Genomic DNA, 16,246 nt, shown 5'->3' on the forward strand with positions numbered 1-16,246 from the left:
AGCTTATAAAACTTAAACTTTTTTAATTTTTTTAAAATGAGCTATCTTTTCGCTTGATAAGACTCTTATTCATCGTCTGGAATCGTTTAAAGTCCTTTGAACAGTTTGCAGTTTGCACTGAAACTGTCTTTTGGACGTTGAACCATTTGGTTCCCATTGAAGTCCATTATATGGAGAAAAATTCTGGAATGTTTTCATCAAAAACCTTAATTTCTTTTCGACTGAAGAAAGAAAGACATGGATATTTTGGATGACATGGGGGTGAGTAAATTATAAGCAAAATTTTTTTTTTTAAAGTGAACTACTCATTTAACTGTTAACTTTCACCATATCGGATATGGGAACTTAGATCGACAATATGGATATGGCTTAGTATGTTTAATATGACTAGAGTCGTGAAACAGCACCTCCGGACGTTTCCATAGCAGATTAAGTGTTCATAGTGAGGAGGTGCGGGGGCTTATGGGTAAAATCACAAGCAAGTGAGGCTTCAAGATCGAATTTTCCTTGGAAACACCAATCATGTCTAAAATCCAAGTTGGAAAGGTTGTGTGGGGGGGATCCCAAAGGAATAAAAGTTGACTTTGAGAGCCTTTGAGTTTCCCGGACAGCCCATCTGCCATAAAACAGCATTGTAAAGCTGGACGTGGGTCCCAGAGATTGATGACTTGAAGTCTTTCAAAAAGCTGTTTGTATAAGTGGAGTTATGCTAAAAATGCAGCAGTGATAATATTGCCGCCGTTCATCCGAAACAGAGCATTACTGCAATGATAAACATTGTGTTTGACTTCATGGATTTAGTCAGCTGGTGTGCTTGAAAGACAGAGGGGGGGAAAAGTGGGTGGGAAAACATTTGCCTTTTCCCAAAATTAAGTCGTTATTTCACACAGCCATAAATGCGCGTCCTGAGTTATTCTGGCAGTCCCGGCTTCCCGTCAAATCACAATGGAGATGTCAGGAGATCATCTCTGTACACAAGCATATCCGCCCCTTTCCCACCGCAACACGTCAAAGCATTTACATTTTTCCATATGAACTCAGTTGTGCTGTAGTGATGTCATAAGAATCAATTTTTAGTACTTTAGAAAACCTCATTAAGAATAATACTGTTACATATATTGCATTCTGCGGGTTTATCTCACCTGTAAAGAAGCAACAGGTCATAAAACATTTTGTTTTTACAGGCTCTCTGCCTTCCCCATGAAAACGACTTTGATTTTTTTTCCCCCCCATGCATTGTGGACAGCTGGGGCAGGGGGAGATTTTCAGGATCTCACTGCATCTCAGTGTGTCCAAGCAATAAGTGTGGGGCCAGTGCAGTAGTCACTGCAGGATTTAAAAAGACTTCCTCATGCAGAAATATTTAATCTCCTTTCAGAAAATAAAAGAGGGAGAGGGGAAAGAAAACCCAACATGAGTTTTTCTGTTCTTTATTACTTGTGCAGTATCAAAGAGTACATCATAGTTAGTCATTGTTCCCCTTGTGCAAAATTTCTTTAAGTGTGAAAGTCACGTTAATTGAAGAAAAGAAAGAAAAAGAACTTCAAACCGCAGATCAAAACATTTCAATAAATGTAATTATTTAGTTAGTTAATTACTTACTTACTTTATTTCCAGTGTGCCGACATATTCCTTCTTTGTTTTGTGTCCTATGCACCTGAGCCCAATTTTGGATGTTTTTAAAATAGTAATTCATTTTTGGATGAGGGAACAAAATCAAGTTTTGTCCCTAAAGAGGCCAGGAGTTCCAGTGAGGTCTTCTAGATTTGATTAAATATTATTATATAAAATCTTACACATAAATCCATTTCTGTAATTTTTTTAGAATTACTATTGAAATTACTGGAGGAATTTATGGGAAAAGAGTAGGGGTGGCACGGTTCACAAAACCCACGGTTCGGTTTGTATCACGGTTTTAGGGTCACGGTTTTCGGTTCTGTACGGTTCTTGTTATTTTTTCTTTTAATCTTTAACACTCCAGAAATGTACTTCAGCATGTGATATATAGCTTAATTATCCACACTTTAGGATACAGTATTAAAAATATATATATTATATTCATGCAATCATGCACAAACTGAATTTGACTCTTTGAATTTAAGCACATTTTTGGACTATCTCAGAGGAAAGCTGTGAGATTTAGATACAGCAAGAGAGAAGAAATTGACATGCTTTTTGTTTATTTGGCAAAAAAAGGAGAATGTGTATCACTACCTCTACAAGAACTTGTGCATTTTTATCACATAAATCTTATTTACACAAAGAAATTAACTTTCATGTATCAACTGCTAACTTTTGTAGCTCTTACCAAAATTCTATCTTTTAAAAGAAAAAGAGAGGAACTCTTAAAACACTGTCTTTTAAATGTCAATATACATGAAACCTCATTGCCTATAGATAATTAAGCTATAGCAATAGCAAAGGCCATAAACATAAAGTGAAATTGAAATTCAACCTCAACACAAAAACAGTATCAACAATGCTTCTATTCCCAAAATGTGAGGGTACTTTTTCCACTTAAAATTAAAGTGCAGGGTTTGGAAACGTATGACTGAAGCTCTTATCTATACATAAAGTGCCACTGTAGTTAAATTAAAATATCATAACATGAAATCCAAAATGTTCCCACACACTGGACTTATACCATAGACTTATACGACGCTGGCGCGTCCTCCAACTCCCTCATCTCTCCCACTTGCCATTTCTCCGCGTGCCGTGACCTGCAGCGCTCCATACTCCACTTTTACTGGCTTGTTTATTAACTTGAACCGGCGCTGCACTGAGCGATCGGTAATGACATCAAATACCGCGAAAGTGATGAATGCATACGGAGCCGACTCGCGCTAGATTGATGTTATTCACCGATCGCTCTGTGCAGCGCCGGTCCAAGTCGAACAAGTTTATGTCGCGCGAAAAGAAAACACACGTCACATACGGGCACAAGGTTACATTGCGCATGTGTCGAACCGTGAGACGCACACGCGCTCCGAACCGAGACAAGCGAACCGAACGGTTCGGGTGTTTTTTCATGTACCGTGCCACCCCTAGAAAAGAGTATAAGTATGCACCTTATATCTAACCCGATCTCACGGGATATTTTACGAATTAGCCAATTCATATGAATTCATACGAATGACCTACCCCTGACCCCGCCCCTAAACATAACCGTCACGTGGGTTTAGACAAATCGTACAAATTCGTACGAGTGAGGTCGTATGAATTAGTACGAATTAGCCACTTTTGAATCACTCGTATGAATTCGTCCGAATTGGTCGCGAGATAGGGTAGTTCTATCAATTATACCCATCAATTTCTCCAGTAATTTCACCACTAAAAATAAAATGGGGCTATATAGCCTATAATAAATATTATATAACAATATTTAAAGCTACACTGTGTGATTTTTACCCCCATCTAGTGGTGAAAAGGTATATGACCATCCAGGGAATATTAGTTTCTGTTCTTCTCAATTCCGATTTCGTTTTCGTATGAGCCAATGTAGTCCAAGATTAACATGGCTTCCAGTTCGACCTCGTCTATGAATGTTAACTCAAATGTAAACGCGAAAGGCGAAGCTTGAATTAACGGGTATGTCCCTCTTTGGCTAATGTACTTTCAAGATCGAGGGGCAACATGGCGACCGACATTAAAACCCCTTACCCGTATGTATTTTCAATGGCATATTATACACTCACGAGAATGCTTTATTACTTGAACAAAGTAAATATACATTAATGAGCACATATATTTTTGAAAGAACTAAGTGTTTCTAGCTAAGAATAAACTAAAAGAGTTACACAGTGTAGCTTTAATAAATTGAATTTATATATATTTTATATTTAATTAATATTCTAATACTCAGACTCAAAACATTATGAATAAATGAATAAATATTTTAGACAATTTCTGGTTCTCATAAATTATTAAAACAGGTAATTTAATGAAAACCATTTGGTGTTAGTTATAATGGAATAAATTAAATACATTTAATTTTTGCGTAATACACTTTTAAAGACTGCTATGAGGTAAACAACCTCATTTCCATAAGTGTACAGTCTACAACCCATTACCAGTAAACCTCAGTGTCAGATATAAGTGCCATACATGCCAATAAATTTGGGGATTTAAAACACTACGATAAATTAATTCACCCTCCAGACACCTGTTTTACTCTAAACCTAGAGCCCAAACATTTAGCGGGTCATAGAAGGAAATCCTCTGGCAAGATCTTCACAACACTAATGACCATATCTGACATGACCACCACTGTCTGGCAGAGCCCCAACAACCCTGGCACTAAAATTACCTCAGGGTCACACTCCTGGCATAAAGAGTGGCGGGAGACAGAAAGAGTGAGCACCTGCATGCCTGATCTCAACCTGTGCCAAGCTGAGGATTGGCAGAGCATCTGGCACGAACCCAGAGAAGAAGGTTGGAGAATACACCAGCGAACATCATAAGCGAGGCTGACTCAGGATCCCGACCCAACCCCTGTCAGCCCCCCACCCCGCTCCCTCCCACCTCCACCCCGGAGTAAACATATGCTGACAAATAACCTTGAACTAGTTCTGGCCTAAAAGTTACAGTAGTGAGTGAGGAGAACACATTCATAGAAGCCTGTTTGTTTTTTTCTTATCGCATTTCGGAAGATGTTCGAATCTTTTCTGTTGTGGAATTCTCTATTTATACAGGCCAAAACACTGAATACTTTCCATCAATGTCGGTTTTCATTTTGACCCCGAAATGTGAGAATTATTTAATCAATGTCCGCCTAGCTCGGAGGTCGGCTATCTAAAATCATTTCAGGGAAGTAATGAATACAACTCAGCCGTACAACATCTGCGCAGACATGCCTAAACCCTGTGGACTTTCTATGCTCAATTTAACACTGACAGAATCATATCTCTCTCTGCCTCTCTGCCCCTCTCTCTCTCTTGCCATTCGTAATTGGCTTTGTCACTAAGCGCTCAAAATAACTAATCAGCGGTCATATATACACAAATTGATCACTGTTGAAGGTTTTGGAGTGTTTCTGCGATTTCAGTTAAACAGCTTCAGTGACGCAAGCAGTTGCTAATGAGCTGGTGGATTAGGTGCAGAATGAGAGAGAGGTTAACAGATTAGCCCCATCGTTTTGATTGATTATCAGCACACGACTCTAATTAGAGTGATTATTAGGAGCAGGGACTGGCTACAGAGAGGGATGCGCCTCTGTTGGGACAGCAAAACGGTACTGTGTCCTTAAGGCAATTGTTATTTATTTTGGGTGTGCAAAATGCCTATGTGTGCCTGTCATATTTCAGAAACATATATTATGTTCAAAAATCTACCTTATGACCCATATTTACAACAAAATATATAACTGCCGTTATCGTTACTACTGTAAAATCATATAATAAATGAATCTTGGATCAAAATATTGTAAAATGCTTTTAAAATATGTTATTTTATTTTAATTAATTTTAGTCAATATAAATTGTCATTTGCAACAGATTGATTCCATATATATATATATATATATATATATATATATATATATAAACATAACATAATTCTATAACATACATTTGGTGTCCAAAGTCATTATTTTTTCTTCTTTTTTTCAAATGGTTATATTTTTTTTATTATTTTAATAATTTGTTACTAGTTTGATTTCTTGTTGTCCGAATTAGTAGTGTATTTTTTCCATAAGTATCAATGTGTAATCAAAATATTACCTTTCTTTTGTTAATATTTTTTTTTATTATTATTTATAAAAGCCTTAAATAGTCATTTTCTTAATTCTATAACATTAAATTGTTTAAAAATAACTTTTTTCTTATAAAAAATGTATGTCCATAAATCTTACGTCAATTCTGTTATCGTACTTTGCCTTTAAATTAGTGGAATTATCTCCCACAATTATGTAAGATACAGTAACGTCACTACCTGATAAGATCTGAAGCACTGACAGGTATGTGTCTCTCTGAGAAAATAATTTAATCTAAAAAGTTCTCGAGTTATTTTGTAAATCGTCTAAATTGTTACCACAATATCAACAGGAAAACAGACTTTATCACTAACCACACAGTGGGTTGTTTAAAAGTCTTTTAATCATCATTTCATTAGTGCCATGTGCTCTTAGCATTTATGCTAGCAAGTTTAGTTTTTGGCTAAAAAGTTTCAAATTGTCAATTCTGTTAACGTCAAACTCTTTTACAAAGGTAGAGCAACAATGTTGACAGTAACAGAATATACAGTAGGCTAACATAGTTAGTGAAGTTTTTTTTTCTTAACTTTTTTAAATTCAAACATCTATCTATCTATCTATCTATCTATCTATCTATCTATCTATCTATCTATCTATCTATCTATCTATCTATCTATCTATCAGCAGAAAAATACAAAAATATATATATATTTTTTTTTTTGGTTAAGAGCAGAAATGCTCATTAAAAAATGTAAACACTTTATTTTGACTTCGTGTTGACATACCGTAAAGCAGGACTGTCATAAGTAATTCAACTTTTTTTTTTATCGTTTTTATGAGTGCATCCAACATATAACAAAGTAGTAGTTGGCATTGGAGTTCTTTTTCTCTTGTCTTTGGTGAGATTGAGTACACTGGTTCATCTGTGTCACATGTCCTGGCATAGCTGTCTCCCGGGTGGACAGAGGGGATGCTGGGAGCCTGGTGCGGACATGGAAATGAGCCCCATTCATCGCCGGCTCTGAGCATATGGCGTTGCTTTGTCCCCAGCTACTGAGGCAGAAGTGATGCAATTTGTTGGCATGTCCTGTCATTTCAGCAACTCCCCGGCCCTACCTCGGCCCTCATAAACAACAACAGAGCAGAGAGCAGGGCGACCAGAGAGAGCAGGTCTCACACGCTCACTCACACTGCTGTACTAATGACTGAGGCGCAGAGAACATGCAGCGGATGCACAGACGCTCTCTCTCTCTCCCTCTCCCTCTCTCGCTCTCACAGCGGTTCAATGTGCTTTATCAGCACAAGAGATAATAGTTATATTTTAGTATCAGTAATAGTTGAAACAATAGTTTTAAAAAATATTATTATGTTTTTAGGAAATATGTATAAAAATGAAAGAACAAAAATATGTCATTTTGATATACAAGTAAATGTTTATACCATTATTGTAATAATATATACTGCAAGAAAGAAGTTGACAAATCGCTAAGTGTTCCTCATTTGGTGACATGCAAGCAAAAAATAATAATAATTGAAAAAAGAAAGGAAATATGTTAACACTTTAGTTTGAGGTCCAATTAACTGCTTATTAGCATGCATATTAGGATATTGGCTGTTTATTAGTTATTATAAAGCAAATATATTTTACAAGTTCAAATGGAGTTCAAATATTTCTTGAACAGTGAGTAATAGAATAAAACAGGCTATGTTAATTTGTATTACCATAGGTGAAACAACAGAGTAAAATAATAATAAAAAGTAAAGTAAAAAGTAGGTTTTGTAATAGCAAATATATTTCACAAGAAATTAGATAAGGTCAGATTACACTGTTCCTTGTATACTATGAGACATTTGTACATCATTTTAAATTGTATCATCACTTAAGTATCAATATGTCATTAATTAAGCATTTCTGGTGCCATTAAGTCTCACTTTAGTCCCTTATACTCTCCCACTTTGTGTTCATTGGTCTATTATGCAAGAGAATGGGACATGAGAGTGTCTTGAGGAAGTGAACATATCGCACTTGTTATCAAATGTAAACTGTTGAGAGAAAAGTAAATACTTGGTCTGACTGTGGGGGGTCCTGTGTCCAGAAAAAAAAAAAAAAAACAGCTGCTAAATAAAAATTAGACTGGACAAAGTGCTGCTGCGGGGCGTTTTTTGCACCAATGTAACTCGTCATACAGCATCACGACGTGCGGATATATAAGTGCATGTTTCAATAATGTTGCGCTGTGTGAAAACATAAAATTAAATTTGCTTTCATCGCTGTCAGCCGTGGACTTCAAGCTGTCAGAGATCTGATTAGCATCATAAAAACTCCCTGAAAGACTGTGAGAGTCATCTTTGTGGATTACGGCTGATGCTTTGTGAGACATTAAATCCACTTTGTGCCATTATTGTGGGATGTTTGCTAGTTGACTTCACCTTCTGGTGAGATCTTTAACGCTGGAGAATGTCTCCTGAGACCGAGGGAATAAAAGAGTGTTCCCCCTCCCCGCTACGCTCTGGCGTCTGAATGGGGCATGCTGGGAAACGTCACATATAAATGAAATTACATCTGCTTCCTTGCACTGTGGTCCCTTTGAAACGGTTAACTTAAATGGAGAGGGAAACTTCAAAAATAGGTTTGAGAATGTTTGACATACTCTCATAGCCATCTCTGTATGTGTTTGTGTCACACACACACACACACATCAGTGCGGAGAGAAAGCAGTCTTGGCAAGCGTATTTTCAAAGGTTGATGGAAAAGACCTGTGGTGTTTGAAATCATCTCAGGGCAACGAGGAACAAGACGTGTTTCGGCAGAGATTGATGGCTCTGCTTTTACGCTCGGAACATTCCTCAGCTGCCACGACAACCGTCCTTATGACACACTGGTGACAAAGAGTCAATCAGTGTGTCATTTTTCAGGGTCACCGACTGACAGGGTCAGAGTCTGACCACCAGTCTGAACACAGATCTGAAGAGGAAAATAGAAACCTTCAGTTCACCTTTTCCAGCCATCAGAATTGAAAAAGTTCTGTCATTTTTTAATTGTACTTAAATTTCATGAATTTAGCAGCTTAACTGTAAAAATTAATGCGCTTTATCTAATAATAAAAAATAATTTTAATAATAAAAAAATAATCTAATAATTTTTTCTAATAATAAAATAATAATATAATAATTTTGCCTTAAAATTACGGTTTTCTCCTTCAGTGATTCTGCTTGTTAACATCAGATGTCTTCAATGTTGGCAATATAAAATAAGATAATATAAAATAATTAATCTTTGTTTATTTTTTTTTGGTGTAAACTTTACTCATTTTAAATGGTTTTAACTTTTATGGAATAATTTGATTAATTCCTCAAAATCTAATCATTTAAAATGAAATCGTACAAAAAAAGTGTTTGTTTTTGGTTTGCCTTAAAATTACGGTTTTCTCCTTCAGTGATTCTGCTTGTTAACATCAGATGTCTTCAATGTTGGCAATATAAAATAAGATAATATAAAATAATTAATCTTTGTTTAATTTTTTTGGTGTAAACTTTACTCATTTTAAATGGTTTTAACTTTTATGAAATAATTTGATTAATTATTACTTAATTCTAATTTGTTCAATTTAATTAATAATATTACTTTTAATCTGTTGCCACAATTTTAATGATTAGATAAAGCTTATTCATTTTTACAGTGTACTTTATCACTAGATTTTTAACATGAAAGTATTATACATTTTGGATTTTTGGACATGGATTTTTTTGGCATCAATAAATCGGTTCTATACAGAACCCCATTGAAGTTTTATTTTTCTAAGAGTGGAGTCATCATTTTAATTTGGAATTAGAATCAGAATCATTAATCAATCCATGTGACAAGAATCAGAAATGAGTCAGGAGTCAGATTGAGAGTCATAATAAGAATACAAAATATAAATTCCAATTAGATTCAGAACCAGAAACATCATGTGACTGCAAGAGTGACCTATGGCAATTTAAAACAAAGAAACAATGCTAAATTCAAAGGCTTCAGTGTTCATTTAGTGAAATATATACTATATTATATTGAAAACACAGTGTAAATTAACTCAAAAAAGAATCACATCTGAAATAAGAAACTGAATCAGAGTCAAATTTCGAATCAGAACCAGATGCATGACAAATGAAATAAACAAATCAGAAACAAATGAATTTATCAATGGGATTACACTGGGAAAAAAAGCAAATAAATACACATGATCAGAATCAGACTTGGACGCAAACAGAAATGGAATCAAAGTAAGACTTTGAATCAGATCAATAATCATTAGTGCGATTACAGTGAATGACAAATGAACAATTATGAAGGAAATCTGAAACTATACGTAACAAACATGATTGGAATTAGACTCCACCTTTCTTCAAAACATATTAAAAAACCCATAAAACTTAAAAAGATGCACATTTCTTTGGAAAAACTGTGCCCGATCTGAATCGAAATAATAAACAAGCAAGTTGATGTACGCCTGCAGGCTGCATTTGACTGTATGTTTTGAATAGATAGATTTATGACAGAAATGAAACTTCGCCGCTCTGCAAAGAGTCCCGCTGCGAGGACTGACATCACATACAGTAAACTCATTCTCTAAAATACCCTTCATCATCCTGTCTTCTCATCCCTCATCCTTTCGTTCCCACCCTTTGCCATGTCCGAAACAGAATTGCTAGAGGAGAGGCGACATGTAAATCATACGGAACGTGACATTCTCATTTGATTAATGGAGTCCTAGTGTGACTCTTTGTATATTAATCAACAAATAGCCTGACCTCATCAGATGCTGTCTGAGTTCATTCTCAATCAAAGGGGTGCCCTGTGAGGTCCAGACCTGTCAACCAACAAGAAGATGGGTGTAAACAGCCGTAGCTTTAGTAATTCATACCAATTAGTCTTTTCCAAAGAATAATCTGCTCATTTTGGCATCTCCATTATGAAGGTTTTCGTGCCCGCATTGTGTCGGTGAACATCTTTAATAGACCAAACCGTGAAGAATGCTTCCATTTCTTACAAAGAAAAAAGATTTAGAGCAAAGCCTAAGAGAATTTATCAGCACTTAATAATTTAGAAGCACTTAATAAATATTGTATATAAAGGAGTTTCTCTTTCTCCATGTTATTATAAGGTATAACTGAAAATCAATGGCTGGTTATTCAGAGATTAGTGTGACCTTGTAAATAAGTAAATAAGTTGTTCGGTGAAACTCTCGAGTCCCTCTTCAGTGAGACGAACTTTCAATCTTATTTACCTTCATCACCGCAGTGTTATTAAAATGAACCATCCGTCTAGGGTAAGTCTAAATATTTGTTCTTTATTAGATAGATTTTCTGTCATATGTGATCACACATTTGTCATATATTTCTTCACTGTTTATACACACTGCAAAAAAAGGGGGGGTGTTTACAGAACTTTAATAAATGAAGACATATGTTTGCATGTTTTTAGTTGTTGATTATTTTGTGCAATTATTTTAAGTAAATATCTTGACTAAAATTAAAATGGAAAGTTGCCATGATTTCAAATCTGCGAGCATTTCAACAGAGGAACTTTTTAGGTTTCAAAGACTTGAAATCGTTTCCTTTCTTTGAATGGTTTGAAGTATTCCAATTATACGATTTAAACTTTGGTATAAACCACACAGAGACCTCAAGACTTGGTACACACATCGTGACAAAGGTGGCAATATACAATGAAAAAGTTAATTAGTGTAGAAAAACTCAAATATGTTCATTTGCTACACTCTAAAAATTGCTGGGTTGTTTTAACCCAACTTTGGGTCGAATATGGACAAACTTAGCCATTGGGTTATATTTTTTAATTACATTTTTAACCACATGTTTGGGTTTGTCCATATTTTACCCAAAGTTGGGTTAAAACAAGTGTATAATGCATAATAAGTATTCAGTGCATGCACAGGTGCATGTTGGGAAGTGAATGGACGAGAATAAGGCAAAAAAAAACTATTTTTTAATGGGTTTATTTATTTATTTATTTTATGCATTAATCCAACTCACCTTCTGTGCTTCTAGGTTTTACAATTAAAAATTCAGAGTGTTTCTCCATCTGAAAGAACAAGGACCTGGACTGCAGCACCACCACATGGTATGAAATATGATTGCCATCATATTTTCAATTGAAGTCAAGATATGAAATCCCTCAGGCAGAAAGTGCATTGCAGCTCCTAAATATAGCGATATAGCTAATACAGCAAAAATGCAGGGACTCCATACGGGACTCATTGTGCTTACGTTTAAAAAGATAATGCATGGGTCCTCAGATTTCGTTGAATGGCATTTTATCAAAAACTTTAATGAGAATAAACTGTCACGTATCGCCACAGGGGAGATTTGAAGGACCCAGAGCCTTTATCTTTTAAATTATTTTATTGATTTTCCATGTCCACATGGGTGCCGTCTGATTCATCCTTCTCTAATTTGCAGGATTGATTTCTTGCGGTCAGTCATTTCACTCTGAATAACATCACCTCATAGAGGATAATCCTGTTTTAAAGATCTGATTTACATTTATGGAATTGCCGAAATGTATTGATTCAATTTTCAAGCTTAAGTAAATAATATCTAGTAAATGCCAAGGACCAAACTCTCATTTTGATATTAGTAGACTAGCGTATTGGCTGATTTTATTTGACTCCATGCGAGCTTTTATGAATTGCATATTCAATACTGCAAAACAGGAAGTCAAAAACTCTTCCTGCAATTATTTGCAAAGCCTCCTCCGATTCCGAAGGTGGGTTCTTTAGCCAGGTGATGCTTTCCATATGCACTATTTCCCCCATTGTCCTTTGGCTGTTGGTGTGATTTACCCCTTCATACCGGGTCTTAAAGCAAACTAATCCACTTTATTGGTAAATGAGTACGTGAAGGGCCACTTAAAAATGCATTAGAAGTGCAAAGCATTATCAAACAGAAGAGCACATAAACCCAGTCAGCCATTTAAAGCTCGGCCAACACTGTTTATGAGCTCAGCTCTTCACGCTAATGCAGCTCTTAGATGAAGCCAATAGCTTACAGCGCTAACTGTTCCGCCGAGGTAATGGTGCCTCGGTCTCTGCCTGCTTGAAATGGCTGTAGGGGCTCCTTGTTCGCCTCGATCGGATCGGTGACCCTAATTAATAACGATCAGTCTGTCTGAAATGTGCAAATGGAACAATAAACGTAGATCTGAGTAATTAACCTCTAGCATTTCTGCTAATCATGGGCAAACATCCTCACTCTGTCATTGTTACTCACTGCAGTAGATTTCAATCGGGCCAGCAGCCTTGTTTAGCAGGTCATAAATCTGACACTCATATCGTCCTTTCAGGGAAAGGGCAAAGTCGGCACTACACAGCTGGGGAGAGAAAACAAGATGCCAAAATGTAGGGAATCAACAATAAATAATTTGTAAGTCAGCTCTTTGTGTTCCAGCATACTTGCTTTCCTTTCACTCTCAGAAAGGTTTTGCCACATCAGATGTAGGAATTGAGATCTAACAGAGTATAATTTTGCACCATAATAAGGTAAACACTCAGAAATGGTCATACATCGAAGGGTTAAAAATAATGTATGGACTGCATGGTGCAAATACTAGACACTAACATTCATTCATGCCTATATGCGATGTACAAAAATACCAATAGACTTCTAATTAACCAGTGTGCATTATTACATATTTGTATTAAAAATCTATAATCTATCTTTTACAGCATTATAGTCCTATGAGAGTTCAGAGAACGCATCCGAATGGAAAACCACATGTTCCGCTCTCTAAATGCACACTTTGTGATTGATCCCGGGACGATAACCATTTAAGCAAAACAAAGCCTCCATAATCCCAAATGTGGGCATCTGTGTGAGAGCGTCATTGACATGGACACAGAGGGTAAGTAATTGGGGAGTCGGAAAATGATTAACCCACTATGCAAATGGCAATTAAAGGACACCTAATGCTGCAGGCACTGTCCTTGTGTCCTAATCGCTCGGACAAAAGTTCAAGTAGGCTACAGCTGCATGTTTGCCATGGACGCGTGCATACCAGAAAACAAGAACGCCATTAACACAACCCAATCATTTGTGCTTAATGGGAAAAAAAATGATCGACGCTCGCTCACATTCGTTTTGACAATACGACGACTGCGAGAGTGACCTGTGTGAAACCATTTGCTCTAGTTAAAGCAAAGAGACTGGCCTCGGTATTCATTTAGTGAAAAAATGCTGTATTATATTCAAACGCTGCTTATTGACCTTGTTTACTCATATATTACCATATTTGAGTTTTGAAGAATACATTTTGTTTGGCTCTAGTCTATGCATGATGTGGGATTTAACTAATATTTAGATTTAGTTTTCTTTCCCTCCACACTGTCAGAAAAAAAGGTACAAAAGCTGTCACTGGGGCGGTACCTTTTCAAAAAGGTACACTTTTGTACCTAAAGGGTGCATATTGGTACCATAATTGTACAAATACTGTATGTACCATAAAGGTACCAATATGCAACCCTTTAGCTATAAAAGTGTACCATGAAGGTACCAATATGCACCCTTTAGGTATACCTTTTGAAAAGGTACCGCCCCAGTGACAGCTTTCGTACCTTTTTTTCTGAGAGTGCAAACAACTCTTTTTCTTTTGCCAAAAGAAGCCTATTTTTTTCTGTAGTCAGTTAGACAGAATCAATTATGAAAAACAAAACAAAAAAAACCCACAATCACATACAGTATGATTTGTGTGTGTTTTTGCAAGACTTTCCTTGAGAAAGGATCATTTTTCACTGAATCGCATCTGATTTGACCTGAAGTCATGCACAGCCAAAAACAATATTATGGGCAGTCTGTCAGCTTGCATATATCACTTTAAGGCTATTGTTCATTCGTCACAGTAATCTAAGATCGAATCTAGCATCAGCTAGATGCTGAAAAACCTAATGCCGTCTTCTCACCATCATCTTTGAACGATCAAGCATGTTTCTCAGAGGTATAATGCGGCGGTGAGCAGTCTGTTTATGCATCCGGCCCTGTCCTGCAAAGTCTGAGACACTGCAGGAGTTTAACACAGCTGATCAGCTCTAGCCTTCTCAGCGCTGACCTCAATGATTTCCCCATCAAGGCTGACCTGATGTACCGCTCCATCTGCACCCAATCCCTCTCCCGTATCGATTGCTCGCAAATGAGCCTTCCCAGGCCTGGCCCAGGAGCAGTAATTCAAAAGAGCAGCGCATTGAGTGGTCCTAATGTTATGAGACCTGGATGTGCACATGCTAACAAAACAAACTGCCAGCATTGGCTTTCTGCACATCATTCACAGATGTGCAGCGTTCTCTGATTGAATTGCGGATATCTGTGAAAGACAAAGATGTTTGTCTCTTTGCCTTTTTTTTTTTTTTGCTCCATTGTGCATTTCCCTCCTTTTTCATGTTTAACATTATTCGCTTATTTGTCCCTAAACTTTGTGGAACAATATTTTTTAAATAAATAATGTCACTGCAGGGGGTTATGATTGCATTTGTTAAGGTGTGGTCACGTTTATTGTTGTTTGTCGAATTTTCACAGGTGAAATCCAGTCATGGATCCATGCGGATGAAAATATCGCCTCGCGGGAGGGCTAAAGTTTTCCCCACTCAGGTTATGGGTTCAAGTTGGTGGCATGGATTCACCACGCAGACCAAGAGTAAGTGCTAAAATATGTTCAAGATTTGTTATCACAACATATTTTCTTTTGTCAAATCAACTTTATAATAATTTATTTAGTTGAGATAACTTATTATTTTGAGTTTCTGATGATTAAATTAATCTCCTTCATTGTATTAACTCACTTTTTCCAGTTCAATCAACTTAAAATTTTAAGGCAACCCAGGTTACTTACTTTTTTAAGTCAAACCAACAATATTTTTTTTACAGTGTAGTAATCACAACATTTTTTCTTTTGTCAAATCAACTTAAATAATTTATTTAGTTCAGATAACATACAATTTTGAGTTTCTGATAATTAAATCATTCTCCTTCATTGTATTAACTCACTTTTCCCAGTTCAATCAACTTAAAATTTTAAGGCAACCAGGTTACTTACTTTTTTAAGTTAAACCATCAATATTTTTTTACAGTGTGTGACCCGTGCTTCATATATTTGTACACATCGACAAAGTTAGTGCACAAATTACAACAACAACAAAAAAAAAACAGACATGAAAATATTTATTTGATTAAAAAAAGTATTATAAGAGACGTGAAACTACTGATAGGAAAGTGGGCATTATCGAAATCTGCTTTCTGGAATACTTAATTCTGATTGGTCAATCCGCAGTCAGATATTTCCTCATTCTCACTGCATGGAAACACTGAATGCTACAATGTACTAAACAATCAGCCTAGCAAGGCGAAGAGTAGGCATATAATATTACTGAAATATTAAGGTTTAAAATTGGCATAAAGCGGAAGTTGCGAAAGCCTTTCTTGCTTATTTTGACATCAGTGTGAAACAGCTTCTCAAACAAGAAACAAATGTAGACAGGGACTTGATTTTGTTGATTGATTGATGATTAGATC

General features: G+C 36.2%; 1 protein-coding gene across 4 annotated transcripts in view; it reads left to right on the forward strand.

The window, feature by feature from the left end:
* Positions 1 to 15,669, forward strand: part of LOC148970906 (uncharacterized) — a 26,901-nt gene extending 11,232 nt beyond the window's left edge. For all 4 annotated transcript variants that reach the window (XM_089122702.1, XM_089122701.1, XM_089122705.1 and 1 more), the window contains 4 exons: positions 11,738 to 11,810; positions 13,032 to 13,111; positions 13,414 to 13,589; positions 15,254 to 15,669. In XM_089122702.1, the coding sequence (XP_088978828.1) occupies positions 11,738 to 11,810; positions 13,032 to 13,090 (132 nt within the window). In that variant the 3' untranslated portion in view covers positions 13,091 to 13,111; positions 13,414 to 13,589; positions 15,254 to 15,669. The remainder of the gene's footprint in view (positions 1 to 11,737; positions 11,811 to 13,031; positions 13,112 to 13,413; positions 13,590 to 15,253) is intronic.
* The last annotated feature ends 577 nt before the right edge of the window (positions 15,670 to 16,246 follow it).

Source organism: Pimephales promelas, chromosome 18, assembly GCF_988280905.1.
Source record: "Pimephales promelas chromosome 18, fPimPro1.hap1.1, whole genome shotgun sequence".
NCBI lineage: Eukaryota > Metazoa > Chordata > Actinopteri > Cypriniformes > Leuciscidae > Pimephales > Pimephales promelas.